The sequence below is a fragment of the Chiloscyllium plagiosum genome, unplaced genomic scaffold (assembly GCF_037043375.1).
Source record: "Chiloscyllium plagiosum isolate Xiang-an unplaced genomic scaffold, Cpla_swu_hap1 HiC_scaffold_27, whole genome shotgun sequence".
In the NCBI taxonomy this organism is placed as follows: Eukaryota; Metazoa; Chordata; class Chondrichthyes; order Orectolobiformes; family Hemiscylliidae; genus Chiloscyllium; species Chiloscyllium plagiosum.
Window position 1 is genome coordinate 86,052,710 of NW_028270165.1, and position 21,213 is coordinate 86,073,922.

The following is a 21,213-nucleotide window of genomic DNA, read 5'->3' on the forward strand; positions in this document are numbered from 1 at the left end:
GTGGTCGGTACCGACTAATCGGAGAGAGATATTGCAGAGGGTGGGACCAACACGACGCGCAAAGCCAGCCGCCATTGGTCAGGTGGAGTAAGGTGCGCTCTGATTGGAGGGGACGCGAATGACGCGCGTCACTGAAGGAGGAGACGGAATGAAGAAGAAAAACAAAGATGGCGGCGCGAGGCTGCGGTTTTCTCATCGACTCAGCGGGCGGTTTCTGACGGAGGGAGGGGGGCAGACAGGCATCGTTTACCTCAGAAAATACCTTTAAAATACATTTCAAATTAAAGCCAGAACTTTTCAAACAAAAGTTGTGAAGAAAAGGAGACAGTCCCCGGTGGGGTTTATTGTTTATTTTTGTATAATTCCCGGGGCCCGGGAAGGGGGAGGTGACAGTTATCGGGTGAACGAGAAAACAAATTAAAAATGTCAGCGGTGGAGGAGAGAGAGCCGGCGCCCGCGGCTTCTTCGGCGGCGGCCGGAGCCCAGGAGCTCAACAACCCCCCGGAGCTGGAGGAAGGTCCGAGCTCCAAGAAGCGGGGGGTCCGGCTGGAGGCTGGATTTGCTCAAGGCTTGTATCTATTAACTTATTTAAATGGTACCTACTGTATGGGGCTATGGTTTACATTAAAACCGGAGGATCATGTCAGAGTGTTTGTTTATATTAAGCAGTTGTAGTTGGTAAAATACACTCCCTGGAGGAGCACCTTCTATGATGTTGCATTTCTTGCCTTCTGCCCTTCCCCCATTTGTTATCTCTCATCTTGATTTTACTTTTTATTTGGTCAAATTTAATTTCATATTAATGAGACTTGGTGTTCACTGTGTGTTATTAATTTGTTTGTTGAATTACTGTAAGAAAAAAAATAATGGTGTCATGTCATTTCTGATGTCAGAGTTTGACATTGAATGTGCAGATGTGAATACCAATAAGTTGTGAAAATAAATCAAGAACTTGTGGTTCTAACAAAAAAAGCAGTTCACTGATATTAATGGCATTGTCTCATTTGAGGATGATGATTTGAATCTGACCAACAAACCGTTTCATGTAGTCACCCAATTTAATTAAAATTTTCTTTAACTTAATTAAAGAAAATAACCCTGGCAGGCTAAAATTTGTACAATTTGTTTATAAGATTTATTTATATGTCCCTTGCTCTCGATGTGGTCTCTGCCACATTGGGGAGACTGGACGCCAACTTGCAGAACATTTCAGGGAACAGCTCTGGGACGCCAAAACGAAACGACCCCACCGCCTTGTGGCTGAACGCTTTAACTCACCCTCCCAATCCGTCAAGGACACGCAAGTACACTGCTGCCTTCCCCTCCATGCTCCAGCTACCTGACGCTTGGAGGAAGAACATCTTGTCTTCTGCCTTGGGACCCACCAACTACATAGGATCAATGTAGATTTCACCAGTTTCCTTATTTCCCCTCCCCTCCCCCCACACCACACACCTTGTCCCAGATCCAGAGTTGAAAAATGTGGTGCTGGAAAAATGCCTCGAGGCCATGCCTATAGGAATTCCCTGGCTGTTCTCTGGCATGGCACTCATCCACAGATTCTATCAACAAACACATTTACCTGGACCCAATATACCGGCCACTGCAGCGGACAGTTGGAACTGACAACCGGAAGCGGCAGAGTCAAACCACTATAAATGCTGGAGGAAACATCACAGAAGCGCTTCACAAGAGGCTCCCAAGCACTCAGGATGTCCCCTAGACAGGAGATGAAACGTCTGCAACAAAAATTCCCAGCTCGGCGAACAGAACCACAACAATGAGCACCCGAGCTACAAATCTTCTCTCAAACTTTGAATTGAGCATAGGAGTTGGGACATCCTGTTGCAACTGTCACACGAACCACACAACACAAGGCGTGGTCCTTCTCTGACTTACCATCCCTTGGAATATCGGGGGGAAGACACCCCTTTAATTGTAACATTCAGGAAATATGCCTTATTTCAACAAAAATGTGCTGTGCTCACAGATGTTTGGACAGAGAAAGGGAGTTGCAGTCTGGAGTGAAGCTCAACCTTCATTCAGAAAGAGAGGAGCAGCAGTAGCTTCAGAAGCTCACCGTCCAACTTGCGCATTCAGACAATAGGGGTGCTCTTCTGGGCAAAATCTGGGAATGAAGCAATGTCTCCCCCTTTCCATTCCTTATCCTGGGAGGGAGAGAGAAAGGGGGAAGCACTGTTCACTTGCAACAACGGGAGGCAGTATGAATACAAGCAGGGAGCAGACTCTGCAAAAGTCAGTTTCAGTCGGCTTCTTCTGAAATATTGTGTGCAATCCTGGTCTCCCTCCTATAGGCAGGATGTTGTGAAACTTGAAAGGATTCAGAGAAGAGTCACAAGGCTGTTGCCAGGGTAGGAGGGTTTGAACCACAAGGAGAGGCTGAATAAGATGGGGCTGTTTTCCCTAGAGCATCGCAGGCTGAGTGTGTGTTTTTTAAAGAGGTTTATAAAAACTTGAGTGTGGATGGGGTGAATAGACAAGGTCTTTTCCCTGGGATAGGGGGAGTGCGGAACTAGAGGGCATAGGTTTAGGGCGAGAGGGGGAAAATTTAAAAGGGACCTTGCAGTCAACCTTTTTTTTGCAGAGGGTGAAGCGTGTATGGAATGAGCTGCGGAGGAAGTGGTGGAGGCATCTGGATGGTTATATGCAAAGGAAGGGTTTAGAGGGATATGGACCAAGTGATGGCAAATGGAACTAGACTAATTTTGGATATCCGGTCGGCATGGACAAGTTAGATTGAAGGATCTGTTTCTGTGCTTTATGTCTCTGACTGTACGATTGGTGAAAAGCGTTGGCATTCGTCGAAACATTTATGCAACAGAAAATTATAAGAGGGTAAAGATAAGCCTCACGTCATTGATCCATGAATCCTGGTGTAGTATGGATGTATTTCCAGTAATAGAGTCAGTATGGCATGGAAGGAGTTCAAAACGACGGCTTCTTTTACAAAAAGTCACACTTAAAACTTAAATCTGAGTCTTCTGGAAATGTAAGACAACCGTGCGTTAATATAAGACAGCTAAGTCTGGGGTATATATTACATATTTAATGGAATGTTTATGGCTCTAAAAGCCTGATTTGCAATGTTTCTGGGCTCATAATATTGCACTGCAGAATATTGTATATCTTCAGTAAGAACGTCAATACCGCATAATAGATGTCCATTCAGCAACTTGAGTGAACTCTTCGTGGAGTATGCAATCCACCACATTACCCTGCTGTATACATTTACGTATAGATCAGCACAAAGATCTTGGGTATTAAGAGAGGAAAGAATGATCCACAGAAACTAGAAATGTGTGTTCTGATTTTCTATTATGGACTGACAGCAATGACCTTTGCAATCTCTTTCCACAGGAATATTACAAGAGAAGAATTTGGAGGCAGAAATCTCAGACCAAACATCACATCGAAGTCTGACAACCGCTTGATTCACCAGGACTTGGATATAGATGGCCTTGAAAACAAAGGGGAGAAGGTCTGTCTGCTTAGTTAGGTTTTAAACGTCAGTGTGACTGGAAACTCAGAATCTCACATACCCACACATCAGAGTAGTGACTGGAACATGTTTTACAGACTGAATGAGAGTCCTCCAATTATCAGAGGCTTCACCAGTAACACCACACCTATGCTGTAAGTGTGAGCGAGTTTCAACTGATTGTTGAACCTGGAGAAATACGAGGACACCTGCACCATGGAGAAATCATGAAAATGCAGGGAGTGTAGGAACGGTTTCCCTTCCCCGCCTGCCCGATATTCATCAGCATTTATATACCGGGCAGCGGCCATTCACCTGCATTCAGCACAGGAAAGGCTTCACTCAGTCACATCACCTCCTGGTCCACATTGGGGAGAAACTGCTCATCTGCCCTGTATGCTGAAGCAGATGAAGGACATTTTTTTTTATCCTGAATGGAGCATACTGCAGGTATACCTGAAATAGATACATTTGTCTCTATCCCATTGAGTCTCCAGCACAGGGCCAGTCTGGGATTCTCAATTGGTGTCTCAGTGTTTATTCTGCACCTGAGCCTACATCCACCCCTCTTCATTGCTCCCCCATCTCCCCTCCATCAGCATAAAGGTATCCCCCACTTTTCGAAAGTTCACTTTACACTACTTCACTTTTACAAAAGACCTACATTAATACCTGTTCTCACAAACCGAAAGAAATCCGAAGAGGATTGTCGCTTTTACAAAGAAAGGCATAATATAAATTAATTCATGGTAATTGCTTCTTCGCTTTAGGCCATTTCGGCTTATGAAAGGAACACTCTACTTTCAAATAGTGGGGGAAAGCTGTATCAATACAATACAGCACAGTCACAGGCCCTTCTCACTTGCTTTAGGCACACAGACCCCCTCAAGCCTGTGCTAATTCTTAATTCTTACTTAGACCTGCTATTTATTGCCCATGTGTGGCTTCTGTTCCTCTATTCACCTCCCCTTCATGCGTCTATCAAGATACACCTTAAACGTTGTTAAGGTGCCTGCTTCCATTACCTCCACTGGCAGTGCGTTCCAGAAACCCACCACCCCTCTGTGTAAATTCCCCACCCCCACCACTTTCCCCCCAAACAGTCCTTGAACCTCTTTTAGTTGAACTTTCTACTTTGGAGGGAAAAAAACGCCTCTGACTATCATAGAATCCCTCCAGCGTGGAAACAGACCATTTAGCCCAACAAGTCAACACTGGCCCTCTAAAGATTAACACATAGAGACTCGTTTTCTTACCCCCATTATCTACATTTACTCCTGACTAATGCACCGAACTTACACATCCCTGAACATTGGGGCAATTTACACACAGACAATCCAACTTATCCTGCCTCTCCCTGGACGCTATGGGTAATTTAGCATTGCTAATCCACCCTAACCTATACAAGTTTGGATTGTAGGAGGAAGCCCGAGCACCCGGAGGAAGCCCACACAGACACGGGAGGTGGGGTGCAGGGACAATGTGCCAACTCCACACAGATAGTTGCCTGAGACTAAAATCGAACGCAGGTCTCTGGCACTGTGAGGCGTCAGTGCGAACCACTGAGCTACCCTGCCACCCCTGTCCAGCCAATCTGTGTATCTCAGCATTTTGTCGAGGTCTCCTCTCAGCCTCTGTTTTTCCAAAGAAAACAATCCAGGTTTATGCCTCCTCTGCTCGTAACGAGAGCCCTCCAGACTAGGCAATGTCCTGGTGAACCTTGCCTGTACCCTCTACCAGAGCACCCACATCCTTCCAGAAGCACCGTGACCAGAACTGCACACAATATTACGAATGTGGCCAGAATAAACAGCTGTAACGTAACTCTTACACTCAAGGAAGCGTGCTGTGTGCCTTCTTGATCACCGTAGCCACCTGCATTACCACTTCCACGGATCTATATGCCCAGATCCCTCTGTATGCCAGTGCTCCTATGTGTTCTGCCATTTATCATACAATTCTTATCTTTCCTTTGTCTCTATCGAGCTTCACCTTGACTGTCTTTCTCTCTTCATCTCTTTTTTCCCCCCTCCTCACCCTTCCACACATCAGCATATCATAAGACCATAGGAGTAGAAATTAGGCCATTCAGCCCATTGAGTCTGCTTCGCCATTCAATCATGGCTGATACGTTTCTCAACCCCATTCTCCCCGTAACCCTTGAATCCCTTGATACTCAAGAACCTATCTATCTCAGTCTTAAATATATTCAGTAACTTGGCCTCTGCAGCCTTCTGTGGCGGTGAATTCCATAGACTCACTACACTCTGGCTTAAGAAGTTTCTCTTCCCTCTGTTCTAAAGGGTCTTCCCTTGACGTGAAGGCTGAGCCCTCAGGTTCTCGTCTCTCCTCCGAATGGAAACATCTTCCCAACATCCACGCCGTTCATTATTCTGTAGGTTTCAATTAGATCCCCTCTCATCCTTCTGAACTACATGATGTATAAACCTAGAATCCTCTAATGTTCTTCATATGTTAAATTTTTCATTCCTGGATCATTCTTGTGAACCTCCTCTGAACATGTTCCAGGGCCAGTACATCCTTCCTGAGATGTGGGGACCAAATCTACCTACAGTACTCTAATTGTGGGCTGACCGGAGCCTTACAGAGCCTCAGAAGTACATCCGTGCATTTATATTCAAGTCTGATCAAAATAAATGCCTTCATTGGATTTGCCTCCCCAACTACTGACTCAACCTGCAAGTTTACCTTGAGAGAATCCTGGAGTAGAACTCCATAGTCTCTTTGCACATCAGATTTCTGAATTTTCTCCCCATAATTCTTCTGTTCCAGAGAAGCAGCAGAGATTTCCAGACACCTCGATTGTTTTCAGGGATACCAAAGGATCTTGGGAATTGCCAGTATCTCGGTCCTGTAAACTGCAGAACTTTCCAAATTCCCTGAGTCAGCAGGAATTCTTTCTGGACCAAGAAACAAAAGGTCCACTGAGAAACTGCTACATCAGAAGACCTCAGAGGCAGAAATTAGGCCATTCAGCCCATTGAATGGCGGAGCTGACTCAATCATTCTTAAGTATCAAGGGTTACGGGGAGAATTGGGTTGAGAAACGTATCAGCCATGATTAAATAGTGGAGCAGACTCAATGGGCTGAATGGCCTAATTTCTGATAGTTAACCATCCCTGGGAAGAAGGACGCAAAATAACAAGCTGCTTCCTGGGACAGATGAGCTAAGTGTTTAATAAGCTCATGACAAAAGGACAATTAAGTTTGTCTGTGGAAGGAAGGCCCTGACGTAAAGGGGTTTTTTGCAGGAAAGGCTGTACCAAACAAACCACGAAACCTCGAGGATAAGAAGGTAAGCTACAGACCGGAGATCTCCAGAAGTGTGGGGATGTGGTGTTAGAATCTAAAGAAGCATCACACCACAGATTTGAAAGCGAGGAATCTCCACCAGAATTCAACCTCAGAAAGATGCAGTAGCAGTACTTGGAAGAAGAATGCTGCACTGAATCCCTGGACACTTCCAGAGACAGATACTGTTGGGGGAAACTCAGTTAAATTCTGCCATCAATTGGGTGATAGCCAAGTTGTGAGTGAGGTTGAACTTGGTTACTTGAGTTTTATTTTTGGTTGCTACATACAATAAAGTGTTAATCATTGTTTCAGCAGTTAATTGTGTGCAGTTTCTGAGTTAAGAGCCAAATTAAGGCGATTCACCCACAACCACAGTGAGAGGCTGGGATTCATGTTGACTCCATTGCATTCAGCAGTACATCACGTCAATACTCTTATAAAGCGAAGGCTGACAGCACCACCTTTCTCAAACAGAAACACCCAGAGGACCGTGTCGCCCAATAATCTGTAAAATTAGCATTAAAAGTGGTGTAACCTGCTCTAGTGAGAAGAATAAATCCCCAATGCTTTAAAATCAACAATCAGCAATTTATTTATCCAACTCTCACGGTGAACAAATGAACAAAACTATTAACAAACTGGATACAGGCCAGGAGCAGATGGGTGGCACTAGTTTAGTTGGGGATCATGGACTGGTTGGTCTGAAGGGTCTGTTTCCAGGCAGCATGACTCCATAGCACGGAATGAATGGGGATCCATCCCAAAGATGATAAAGGTTTCAAGCACCATCTGTAGACTCCTTCCAGATAACTGAAGGCAGTGGGGCACTGTGAGGGTCAGTAGATCAGTCAGCCAGCCAGTTCTCTCCAGGAGACTTGTCTCTCAAGAAAGGAAGTGGTTTCCTGCCCCATCAGCCAGATTATCCAGTTGGATTAGGTCCTATATTTCCAACAAAATAGGTCAACAGGGCAGTGTCTATAACAAATATGTTATTAAACTTGGAAGCGTGCTGAAGACATATACAAGGATGTTACCAGGATTCAAGGGTCTGTGTAAAAGGGAGAGGTTGGACAAGCTAAGATATTTTTATTTAGAGCATTAGAGACTGAGAGAGGCCCTTAGAGAAGTGAAGAGATCGTAGAGGGTGAATGCTCTCAGACTTTTACCCTGGGGTTGGGGAAGTGAGGGCTAGAGGGCATCAGTTTAAGATTAGAGGAAAAAGAATAAAAGGGAATGTGAGGGGCAATGTTTCTTTTTACGCAGACGGTGGTACACATATGGAATGAAATGCCAGCGGAAGTGGTTGAGGTGGGTCAATTAACAACATTTAAAAGGCATTTGGAGAAATACGTGGAGAGGAAAGGTATGGAAGGAAATGGACCAAGTGCAGGGAAATGGGCTTAGTGTTGATGGACATGTTGGACCGAAGAGCCTGTCTCCTGCTGTAGGACTCTATGATTCGCATCTCTTTATCGGTACGACAGTTTTGAGTTTCCAAATGAACATCTCACAATCAGGCCAAATAAAATCCAATCTCATTTGTCAACTCTGATGCGGAGGTGCTGGTGTTGAATTGGGGTGGACAAAGTCAGAAGTCACACGGCACCAGATGAAGTGATGAAGGAGCAGCACTCATGAAAGAGCAATGCTCCTAAAGCTTGTGATTTCAAATAAACTTGTTGCACTGTAACATGGTGTCATGTGACTTCTGACTTCTTCAAATCTGGGTTTGTCTCAAACTTGACAGGGTACTTTGTCCAACTCGGCATATTTTATCAATATTGCTTGGAGGAATTTTTTTTAAGATTAGATTCCCTACAGTATGGAAACAGGTCCTTTGGCCCAACAAGTCCACACTGGCCCTCCGCAGAGTAACCCAGCCAGACCCATTCCCCTATCCCTATTCCTCTACATTTACCCCAACTAATGCATCACACCTACACATCCCTGATCACTTTGGGGCAATTTAGATGGGCCAATCCATCCTAACCTGCACACCTTTAGACTAGGGGAAGGAAACCAGAGCACTCAGAGGAAACCCATACAGACGTGGGGGGGGGGGGGGGGGGGGCATCGTGAAAGCTACACACAGACTGTCATCCCGAGGGTGGAACTGAACCCAGGTCAGCATCGTGAGGCAGTGGTACTAACCACTGAGTCACCATGCCACCCCTGAGCCACGTAGGTGGGCTTGTGTGGGTTGGGGGGAGGTAAGTCCAGCACAAAACAAAAAAAGCTCACTGCACCCACTGTCAGAATGGGCAGGAGGTTCAGCCCTGGGGGTGACCCATTGCAGTGTCACTGGTGGAATCTGATTGTTGGATGCACTGGTGCCTCCGCAAGTTGCAGGAGGATGTGAACCTCCGCCCGCAGTCAGGGCAGGCAAACGGCCTCTCCCCGGTGTGGACCCATTGGTGGGCCAGCAGTTTGGAGGAGCAGGTGAACCCCTTCCCACACTCGGGGCAGCTGAATGGCCTTTCCCTGGTGTGGACCCGCTGGTGGGACAACAGGTCAGAGGAATTGCTGAAGGCCTTAGCACACTCAGAGCAGGCGAAAGGCCTCTCCCCCATGTGGATTTGCCGGTGTCTCAGCAGGTTGAAGGACTTGCTGAAGGCCTTCCTGCACTCTGGGCAGCTGAAGGGCCTCTCCCCCGTGTGGACCCGCTGATGGGCCAGCAGGTTGGAGGACTTACTGAAGGCCTTCCCACACTCTGTGCAGCTGAAGGGCCTCTCCCCGGTGTGGACCTGCTGATGGGCCAGCAGGTTGGAGGACTTACTGAAGGACTTCCCACACTCTGGGCAGCTGAAGGGTCTCTCCCCCGTGTGGACCCGCTGATGGGCCAGCAGGTCGGACGATTTACTGAAGGCCTTCCCACACTCTGGGGAGCTGAAGGGCCTCTCCCCCGTGTGGACCCACTGATAGGTCAGCACGTTGGAGAAATTGCTGAAGGCCTTCCCACACTCTGGGCAGCTGAAGGGCCTCTCCCCCGTGTGGACCCGCCGGTGCTTCAGCAGGTTGGAGTCGTCGCTGAAGGCCTTCCCGCATTCGGGGCAGCTGAATGGCCTCTCCCCCGTGTGGACTCGCCGGTGCTTCAGCAGGTTGGAGGAATTGCTGAAGGCCTTCTCACACTCTGGGCAGCTGAAGGGCCTTTCCCCCGTGTGGACCCGCTGATGAGCCAGCAGGTCGGAGGATTTAGCGAAGGCCTTCCCACACTCTGGGCAGCTGAAGGGTCTCTCCCCCGTGTGGATTTGCTGGTGTCTCAGCAGGTGGGAGGAATTGCTGAAGGCCTTCCCGCACTCTGGGCAGCTGAAGGGCCTCTCCCCCGTGTGGACCCACTGATGGGCCAGCAGGTTGGAGGAATTGCTGAAGGCCTTCCCGCATTCGGGGCAGCTGAATGGCCTCTCCCCCGTGTGGACTCGCCAGTGCTTCAGCAGGTTGGAGGAATTGCTGAAGGCTTTCCCGCATTCGTGGCAACTGAAGAGCCTCTCACCAGTGTGTATATGCTGGTGGGCCAGCAAGACACAGGAGCTAGTAAAGCCCTTCTCCCGCTCGGGGCAGGAGAACGGCCTCTTCCCAGTGTGATTGCACTGATGAGCCGCCAGGACAGATGGGACACGGAAGCTCTTCCCGCAGTCACCACAATTCCATGGTTTCTCAACAGGGCGTGTTTCCTCGGGTTTCTCCATGGCCGAAGCTTCAGCTGCACACACACGTGTACAACCCTGCCATGAATTCTTCTTTCCAGGCAGTAGAGTTGTTTCAGGCTCCACACTCAGTGCGCTGCAACAGTAGGGTCTTTCAACCAGTGCCCCCGTACTCAAACAGGAACCAAAAAGAAAGCTTTGCTCCTTCTCACAGAATCATAGTTGAAAATTGTTGCTGTCCTGATGGATTGAGTAACTGTCAGACATTGACGTGAAAGTGAGGACTGGAGACACTGGAGAGTCAGAGTCAAAAACTGCGTCACTGGAAAAGCGCAGCATGGCAAGTAGCAACAGAGAAGCAGGAGAATCAACATTTTGGACATAAGCCCTTTATCTGTTGACTTTGAACTTCTGTCTTCAGATAGTCTGTAAGAAAAGATTATAAAAGTCATCACTGCCAGTCCGGTTAAGAATATCAAGGCATTGACACTGACACCAGAGAGAAACTGTACATATAGATGTGGCAAATGTTAGTGGCTAGCCAGAGTGATAGAGATATGGAGCACCCTTCCAGATAACCTAACCTAATCTCGGCCGATTTGCCAGCATTTTTGCCCATATTGTCTAAACCCTTCCTAATCGTATACCCATCCAGATGCCACTGCACCAGCACCCACCACTTCCTCTGACAGCTCTTTCCTTAAACATGCCACTTTCTGCATGAAAGACTTATCCCTTAGGTTCCTTTGTTAAGTTCTTTTGCTTGAGCTTCTTACACTGCAATACGCCAACTTCTGTGAACAACCAAACTTTATTAAGTACAGTACAAGCTGTGGAGAAACTCTGAACACTCTTCGCAATGCTTGAACACAACATTTCCAAAAAAAAACAAACCGCTTAAACAAAGTAAAACTGAAACAGAGGCTTACAATTGAAGTTAGAAGGGCAGAAGGAGACAGTGTTAGCAGCCTTTCTCCACATAGTCCACTGATTAACTCACCCAAACGGGACTTCAGCTTTCAGGACTGACCACTCCCCTTTCATTGTACAGGTCACTTCTAAAACATAAAAGCTTTGGCCTCAAGTCTCATCTGTTCACATATAACCAAAAATGCCTCCCAATACCATTTTTCATCTCTGTACTAAACGAGTCGCTTCAGAGCCCAGGTTTTTTTAACCACCCTTCTGAAAAAAAACCAAGGACACAGCATCCTTGAGAAGAAGGACCAGCTTTTAGTAAAAGGACCAGCTTTGTGACAGAGGGATATAGGCCAAACACTGGCAGGTGGGATTAGATTAGTTTGAGAACATAGTATGGAGTAGTTGGACTGAAGGGACTATTTCTGTGCTGTTTGACTAGGTAACTGTTCTGCAATGGTCTGAAAACCATTTTCTTGCCTTCCCCCATAAACATCCACTTCTTTGTTGTTCCAAATCAGATGAACTCAGCCTTGAATATATTCAATGATCCCATAACTGCAGGAAGACATCCCCACTTCTGGACTCAATTCCTCTTGCTAAGATAACACCTGCTTTGCTCATTGCTTGCTGCACCTATCTCACAACTGGCATTAACTGGTATGGAAGGACGCTGAGGCCCCTTTATACACATTCCTGATGAAGGGCTCGTGTCAGTAACGCTGACTCTCCTGTTCCTCGGATGCTGCCTCATCTGCTGTGCTTTTCGAGCACCACACTTTTTGACTCTGAACTCCAACATTTGCAGTCCTCACTTTCTCCACATCCCAATATGTCAACATTAAAACAATGCATCTCCTTTCTGCTTTCCCTCCCCACCCCCCACAGGGAATGCTATCACTTCACATCGTGGTACTGCATTTTCCATGAGTTTGCCAACTGAGACACAGACCCGGCCCAATTTTTCCAGAATCTGCCCCCTCCATAAATTGAGATTGAAGGCGAGAGAGAGAAACACAATCGGGTTGTCTCTGATTAGTAGGAGGACCACGCTCCTTCCGGTCCTCCAGGGCTTCCTATTGGCCCAACAAAAGAAGAGCACGCGCAGATTTCGCGGACAACCAGGAGCACGCGCAGGTTTTGCTGACACTGGCGAACATGCGCAGTGTGTGTTGTCACCGAGGAGCATGCGCAAGATGCTCTGTGAAGTTGCTGGTGTTACTGACAGATTTTGTGGCCAAATGACACTCGGAGACAAGAAAGGCTGGAGCGACATTTTATATTTATCCTGTGGCTCGACATTTTATTCCTTTTGCATTTTATTTGACTACTCATCTTTTCCTCAGGGTAGGGGACTCCCAAACTGGAGGGTATAGGTTGAGGGTGAGAGGGGAAAGATTTAAAAGGGACCTAAGGAGTAGAAAAAAAGTGTGAAAGTTAATTCCCCTCAAGTGCCCTCTCCAAACCTGCACATCTTTGGATTGTGGGAAGAAACCGGAGCACCAAAGGAATCCCACGCAGAGAAGGTGCAAACTCCACTCAGACAGTTGCCCGAGACTGGGATCAAACCCGGGTGCCTAGCGCTATAAGGCAACAGTGCTAACCACTGAGCCTGTTCAGAAAAAGCAGCAATTAATTTATATTAGAGTGAGAGGGGAAAGGAGTAAAAGGGACCTAAAGGGCAACTATTTCAGGCAGCGGGTGGTGTGTGGATTGAATGAGCTCCCAGAGGAAGTGGTGGAGGCTGGTACAATGACAATATTCAAAAGGCATCTAGATGGGTATATGAACAGGAAGGTTTGGAGGGATATGGGCCAAGAGCTGGCAAATGGGCCTAGATTAATTTAGGATATCCGATTGGCACGGAACAAACAAATTGTTTCCATGCTCCACTACTCTATTTCTACATCATCAGAACTGTTATGACACGGACTGCACCCCCCACTAATTTAAACCCAAAAAAGATTTACCCCAGGTGGTAATGTGAAAATTCAAGAGGTAAGGAACTGTTTCGAAAAGTCACTATTTAAAGTTTTATTTAATGATCTAGGACACTTACTTGCAAGTGTTTAAATCTGCTGGGATTTTTCGTACCGCCAAATCTATTAAAATCTGTCTGAACCAGTTCAAATCTTGGACGAAAGCCCCCAAATTTTACAACACTGGGTGCAACCTCCCCTACCTAATTTAAACCAGCAACATAGAGAAGGTTTAACCCATGTGGTAATCTGTGAAAATTCAAGAACCAAGAAACTATTCCCAAAGGTCAGTATTTAAAGTTAAAATTAACAACTTCATTTATTAAAGTCTAACGGAAAATAATTAATTAACAACTATTTACAACTCCTGTCTCTAACCTATCTTCTACCTTCCCCTGTATGATACCAGTCCAATAAAAAACCCTTGATTAAGATTTACCGAAAGACTCAAACTTCAAAACCAGCCAGCTGTTAAATCTTCTCTTTGTATCTTCCTCTGTAGATTTGCTCTCCAGGTCGGTGTCGATGTTTTTTCTCTGTGCAGACTCCTTCTCTGGACAGGTGCTTCTGAGTTTTCACTAGCAGCCTACATTTGTTGGTCTTTTGGCAGTTCTCCTGTAACTGTTCAACATTTTTTTTTGATTTTGTACTCCAAAGCATCAAATCATTTGAGGAGAAAGTGAGGTCTGCAGATGCTGGAGATCAGAGCTGAAAATGTGTTGCTGGAAAAGCGCAGCAGGTCAGCCAGCATCCAGGGAACAGGAGAATCGACGTTTCGGGCATAAGCCCTTCTTCAGGAATGAGGAAAGTTTGTCCAGCAGGCTAAGATAAAAGGTAGGGAGGAGGGACTTGTGGGAGGGGTGTCGGAAATGCGATAGGTGGAAAGAGGTCAAAGAGGTCAAGGTGAGGGTGATAGGTCAGACTGGGGTGGGGGTGGCGAGGTCAGGAAGAAGATTGCAGGTTAGGAAGGCGGTGCTGAGTTCGATGGATTTGACTGAGACAAGGTGGGGGGGAGGGGAAATGAGGAAACTGGTGAAATCCGAGTTCATCCCTTGTGGTTGGAGGGTTCCTAGGCGGAAGATGAGGCGCTCTTCCTCCAACCGTCGTGTTGTTGTGGTCTGGCGATGGAGGAGTCCAAAGACCTGCATATCCTTGGTGGAGTGGGAGGGGGAGTTGAAGTGTTGAGCCACAGGGTGGTTGGGTTGGTTGGTCCGGGTGTCCCAGAGATGTTCTCTGAAACGCTCCGCAAGTAGGCGGCCTGTCTCCCCAATATAGAGGAGGCCACATCGGGTGCAGAGGATGCAATAGATGATGTGTGTGGAGGTGCAGGTGAATCTGTGGCGGATATGCAAGTTTCCTTTGGGGCTTTACCCCTCACCTCCCTCCAAGGCCCCAGATCAGCTGGTAGTTGCCTGTCGTGTTCCTGGTCAGTTGTTTATACACTTCCTTGCAGAAGTCCATTCTATTCCGAATTACTCAAAAACTGCATAAATCCATGTAAGATTCTGTAGCTCCCACTTTAGAAATAGAATCAGTCTGACCTAACATTGGGATACAGACAGACTTTAATGTCTCACCTTCAATGCATTATCTGAGCTGAGATGACACCTATTGTTAAAAGCTATCTTGAGAATGTAAGTTTAAAAAAAGTTCTGGGATTTACAAATGAAGGAACCAAAACTAACATGGTCATCCTAAAAGATGCAAGCTCACCTGCACACTTTAGCACACCGGATCCACCCTAAAGTGCAGATCTTTGGACTGTGGGAGGAAGCCAGAACACCCAGAGGTAACCAACACAGACACAAGGGGGAGAACATGCCAAACTTCACACAGACAGTCACCCAAGGGTGGAATCAAACCCAGGCTCCTGGCGTTATTAAGCAGCATTGCTAACCACTGAGCCACCATCCCACCCAGTGCTTTGAGGTTCTGCTTTGTCTTTGCAGCTTTTACCTTCTCATGCGCCCTCAGCAGAGGCTGTGTCCTGCTGACATCGTTGGACCACACCCATTGCACCTCCCTTTCCCACTTCTCCAGCCCTGAACGCATCGGTTCCTGAATCCTGGCACCAGATTCCGATACCATCTGTGCTTCTGCTGCCAACTGCAGAGAACAAGAGGCAATCCCTGTCACTATTCTGTCCCTTACCTCCCCCTCCCTAACGTTGTTCTTACTCCCACCACCCCACAGTTAGCTCCTCCCCCCTGCAGCCCTCTCCCAGATCCCCTTTGCCTGCCTGACCTGGGCTCACACCCTCCTGACCCTGTCCACTGACCCCATCAGAAGACTCTGTATGGAGGGAAAGACCATCTCCCAGAATAAAAAACATCTGATTAACTTTCCGCCTTGCCCTCCCAGCATGTCAGCAAACTGGCTTCCAGCTCCACCTCTCTGAGCCGAAGGTCCTCCAAGTTGTGGTTGCCCTGGATCACATCATTCAGAGCCTTCCACCTTTTGCAAATCGAAAGACAAGTCTCACCCTGCCCTCTCCCGTGTCTATTGTGTAACTGCTTAATCATTTTTAGTGGCCGGGCGAGACTGATAGCCAAGTTTGGAACCCATGAGGACGGCCTTCACCAGGACCTTGGGTTTATGTTACATTACAGGTGACCCCACTACACTGTACACATTCTGTCTCTCTGTCTCTCACACACAGCCATACATTCTCACATACTCATGCAGCCACTCTCTCAGATATACGCGCTCTTTCAGATGCACAACACATGTACCCACCCACACTCTCACCCACACACACATGCTCTCACAGACTTATACTCCTGCACACTCTCACTTTACCAAGCATGCACACACGCAAACACATACTCTCTCAGCCAGACTCACGGGGAAGCACACACTCACTCACTCTCATGCATGCACACATAGATAAGACCATGGGATGAATTTGCATTTGCTCAAAAAGTGCACAACCTGCAGACAGTCAATCCATGTAATATTTTATAAATTCCTACTTTGACTCAAGACAGACTCGAACCTCACATCTTTCATGCATTGTCTGAGCTGAGATGGCACCTCTTTGTAAAACCTTAAGTTATCTCGAGACTGTGACTTAAAAGAAGTTTTGGGATTTACATACTAATGAACTGAAACCTGCAACCCATTCTAAAGATGAAACACTTAAAAGCAGTCGAGGTTTGTTCAATATATCATTTTGCTACAAATTCTGTGTCTTATGATCCTGCTGTACAGTTACCTGACGAAGGAGCAACACTCCGAAAGCTAGTGCTTCCAAATAAACCTGTTGGACTGTAACTGGATTTTAACTTTGTTTCCAGTGAAAACAGCCCACCCCTCCCATTGCTGCCAGTAAACTTTACAATGCTGAGGAAACAATGAACCATCAGCCTGAAAAATGTACAATTCTAATAATACGAGCTACACATTGACTGCTCCTTCTGATATAAGACATTGGAAACCTCGCGTCGGAGATTGAAAGAAATTAGCAGCTTTAAAAGAAAAGCCTGTTGGATCTCATAGCCTTCAATGTTTGAGTCCGACAGTAAGTTCAGGTAACTTTTGTTGGGACCTAACTTTGTTGCAGCTTCAGATCGTCCCAGCAAAAAAGTGCACAAAAAGTAGCTTTTTATTGAAACTCTCACATACACACACACATATACACACACACTCTCCTGCATCCCGCTTCCTTCATTATTGGTCAGCTGAGTTGTTCCTTTGTAATTCGATCCATGGTGCAGCCTTAGCCTGGAGGAAGTATTGCTTCACTCAGCAATTGCAACTCATAGAGGTAAAAACAATGACTGCAGATGCTGGAAACCAGATTCTTGATCAGTGGTGCTGGAAGAGCACAGCAATTCAGGCAGCATCCGAAGACAGGCAAAATCGACGTTTCGGGAAGGGCTTTTGCCCGAAACGTCGATTTTGCCTGTCTTCGGATGCTGCCTGAATTGCTGTGCTCTTCCAGCACCACTGATCCAGAAATTGCAACTCATAGCCTGTATGCAAGTAAGATTCGCCCCGCGCATTTGCAGATGGGCTGTCAAGAATCAACCACGCTGCTGTGGGTCTGGAGTCACATATAGGCCAGGGAAAGGATGCAGCTGGGACGACTGAGTGAATCCTTTGCCACAACGGCAGTTTCCTCCCTAAAGCATAAGTGAATCAGATTGGGGTGTTTGTTCCCCGAAAATGGTTTCATAATGAGATTCTGAACTCCAGATTTCTGACTGAATTCCAAATCTGCCATTTGCTATGGTGAGATTCAAACCCGGGAGCCCCCAGAACTGGGTTATTAATGCAGTCGAGAATGGCACTCGGCCGAAGCTCCTTCAATCCCCCTGCGATGGAGGTGAACTCACTGATGTCTCTGCAGGTGGGAGGAGCAGGTGAAGCCCTTCCCACACAGAGAGCAAGTGAACGGCCTCTTTGATCCTCCAAGCTGAGTAAATGGTGTGAAGTCCTGTACTTTTCACAGTCACCGCATTGAATCTCCCTCATTTGGGTGTATCAGTATTCTTCCTGCCACACCAGTGTCCAAGCAGACAAAAGCAAACATTTCTTCTCGACTGGAATGGCTGCTGATATTCAAGTCCCAATGAATCAAGTGACTCTGTCAGAAACTGATGTATCTTTTGGTTTCAGATTTATTTCCCTATGTCTTCCTGCAAAAGAAACCATGAAATAAGTCACGGTCAGTACAGTCAAATGAACATAACTTCGGTGACAATTCCTTAGATTGCCAGATACCTGCTGATCATATATTATCCATGACACAGAAACCTGAAAACCCTCATTCAGCCAGATAGCATTTAGTATATAAAGAGGAAAACTTCATTTAGGTGACAATCACCTGGAACAATTTTCCTACAAAGGTGCTGGAAATGGAGCTGAATGAAGGATATAAAAATGAAATGTCAAGGCTGCTTCAGGAAAGAAAGCCAGCAAAGTTGCCGAAAGACTTCCTGCTGACCTGTTAAAATAAAATGAATACAAGAAATACAGGATGTAATTCCATTACTATATTTGAAGGTGAAAAATCATAGCCATGCAGCTTGTACAACAGCGAATATCAGATATACACCATATGAAGCAATCATAAAATCCCTTCAGTGCAGAAAGAGGCCATTTGGCCCATCGAGCCTACTCCGCCATTCTTTAAGATCATGGCTGATCTATCCATCATCTCAGCTCCACTTACCTACATTATCCTGACTACCCTAAATTCACCTACCATCCAAAATCCCATCGAACTGTGCCTTGAATATGCCTGCTTCTATTGCTTCCTTGGGCAAAGAATTCCATAGATTCACCACTCTCCAGGAAATGTAGTCCCTCCTCCTCTGCCTTAAACCTACCCCTAATCTTGTTACCTAGTCTAACCCACAAGCAGAAACGACGAGATAGGGTGAGTCTGGGTGGCATGCTGTTCGATGAGTCAGTGTGGACTTGATGGGTTGAATGGCCTCCTTCCACACTGTAGGGCTTCTATGATTTACTGCAGTTGTGTTTGCCCAGAACCTCCCAACTTCTGCAAATTGAAAGACAAGTCCCACCCTGCCCTCTCATATGTGTGTTATCTAACTGCTTCATCGCTTCCAGTGAATACAGCCCACACCTCCCACTGCTGCCGATAACCTTTACAATGCTGATGCAACAATGCAATACCTGCAGTACTGAAAACCGTAAGGCTTCTGATGATACCAGTTACTGATTCACCACTCCTTCTGATGGACAGCATTGGAAGTACATTGTTGAGGGCTGAAAGAAATGAGCAGTTTAAAACAAAAACCCACTGAAACCCTTCACTAGGCTTCCCACTCAGGACACTTTACTTAAAACACTTCAACCCCACATTGCAACAAATTCCCACATTCCATCAAAATCCTGGATATCCTCACTTACTCAGTTGCCATCTCGCAAATGAAAGATTTCATTTTAGCTCTACTCCCAGCGTAAGGACAAAATATCTTTGGAAGCTGCTCTGAAAGTCCAGTCTTCACAATAATACTTCTGCTTTCCTTCAGTCCAAATTGTCTGTGCTGACCAGATATCCCAAATTAGCATAGTCACATTTGTCAGCACTTAGCCTATATCCCTCTCAATTCACCCTGTTACCAGATGCCATTTAAAATGCTGTAATTATACCAGCCTCCACCACGTCCTCTGGCAGCTCATTCCATGCTTGCATCACTCTCTGTGTGAGAAAGTTGTCCATGTGGTTCCATTTAAATCTTTCCCCTCTCACCTCAAATCTATGCCCTCTAGTTTTGGACTTCCCTACTATGTGGAAATGTTTTTGGCTATTCACCCTATCCATGTTCCATATGAACCTCTATAAAGTCACCCCTCAGCCTTCAATGCTCCAGGGAAAATAGCCCCGGCTTATTCAGCCTCTCCCTATCGCTCAAACCTCCAACCTTGTAAATCTTTGCCAAACCCTGTCAAAGGTTCACAACACTTTTCCTGTAGCAGGGTAACCAGAACTGAACGCAGTATTCCAAAAGTGGCTGAATCAATGTCCAGTAAGGGGCAACATGACCTCCCAACATCTGTACTGAAATGCACTGACCTATAAAGGCAAGCATACCAAACACCTCCTTCGCAATCCTGTCTACCTGTGACTCCACTTTCAAGAAACTATGAACCGGCTCTCCAAGGTATCTTTGGTCAACAACACTCCCCATTAACTTTGCAGATACTTTCCTGATCTGCCTTTCCAAAATCAAAATTTCAAAATGGGGTTGAGAAACGTATCAGTTGTCATTAAATGGTGGAGTAGATCTGATGGGCTGAATCGCCTAATTTCTGCACCTTTGTCATATGGTCTCTTGCTGTCCTGGACACAGGGTGAGAGAATTTGGAGCAGGAATAGGTCATTTGGTCTTTCAGTCGGCACCAGCATTGAACAGTTCATAACTGGATATAAATATACCGGCATCTAGGTGGACAGGGTGGGATTTTTTTCACTGCAGCATTGGAGGTTGAGAGATGACCTTAGAGAGGATTATAAAATCTTCAGGGGTATCGATGAAGTGAATAGCAGGTATTCTTTCTCTGGGATGGGTGTTTCAAGGTTAGAGAGCAAACTTTGAAGATGAGAGGAGAAATATTTTAAAAAGACATGAGGGGCACCTTTTTATTTTAAGACAGAGAATAGTTCTCATGTGGTATTAATGTCCAGAGGAGGTGATGGATGCAGGTACAGTTACAGTGTTTAAAAGACATTTGGATAAGTACATAGAGATGTACAGCATGGAAACAGACCCTTCAGTCCAACCCGTCCATGCTGACCAGATATCCCAAACCAATCTCGTCCCACCTGCCAGCATATCCCTCCAAACCCTTCCTATTCATATATCCATCCAAATGCCTCTTAAATGTTGCAATTGCAATAGGAAAGGTTCAGAGAGTCTGGGCCAAACACTGGCAGGTGGGACTAGTTTAGTTTCAGAACACAGTCAGCATGGACTAGTTGGACTTAACGATCTGTTTCTGTGCTGTATGACTGTAACTGTTCTATATTGGTCTTAAAACCATTTTCTTACCTTCCCCCACTTCTTTGTTCTTCAAAGTCAAATGAACTCAGCCTTGAATAGATTCAATGATTGACCGAACTGCAGGAAGACATCCCCACTTCTGAACTCAACTTTTCTTGCTAATAGGGTAAAAACAATGACTGCAGATGCTGGAAACCAGATTCTGGATCAGTGGTGCTGGAAGAGCGCAGCAATTCAGGCAGCATCCGAGGAGCTTCGAAATCGACATTTCGGGCAAAAGCCCTTCATCAGGAATAAAGGCAGAGAGCCTGAAGCGTGGAGAGATAAGCTAGAGGAGGGTGGGGGTGGGGATAGAGTAGCATAGAGTACAATAGGTCAGTGG

General features: G+C 46.2%; 1 protein-coding gene and 1 long non-coding RNA gene across 3 annotated transcripts in view; one reads left to right on the forward strand and one right to left on the reverse strand.

The window, feature by feature from the left end:
- Window positions 1-7,123, forward strand: part of LOC148144853 (uncharacterized) — a 31,817-nt gene extending 24,694 nt beyond the window's left edge. For both annotated transcript variants that reach the window (XR_015751643.1, XR_015751642.1), the window contains exon 3: window positions 3,379-7,123. This is a non-coding gene — a long non-coding RNA (uncharacterized LOC148144853). The remainder of the gene's footprint in view (window positions 1-3,378) is intronic.
- The window catches only part of LOC148144852 (uncharacterized), a 152,977-nt gene that overhangs the window by 80,004 nt on the left and 51,760 nt on the right, over window positions 1-21,213 (reverse strand). Inside the window, exon 3 of the mRNA XM_087975445.1 lies at window positions 9,107-10,384. Within this exon, the coding sequence (XP_087831571.1) occupies window positions 9,107-10,384 (1,278 nt within the window). The remainder of the gene's footprint in view (window positions 1-9,106; window positions 10,385-21,213) is intronic.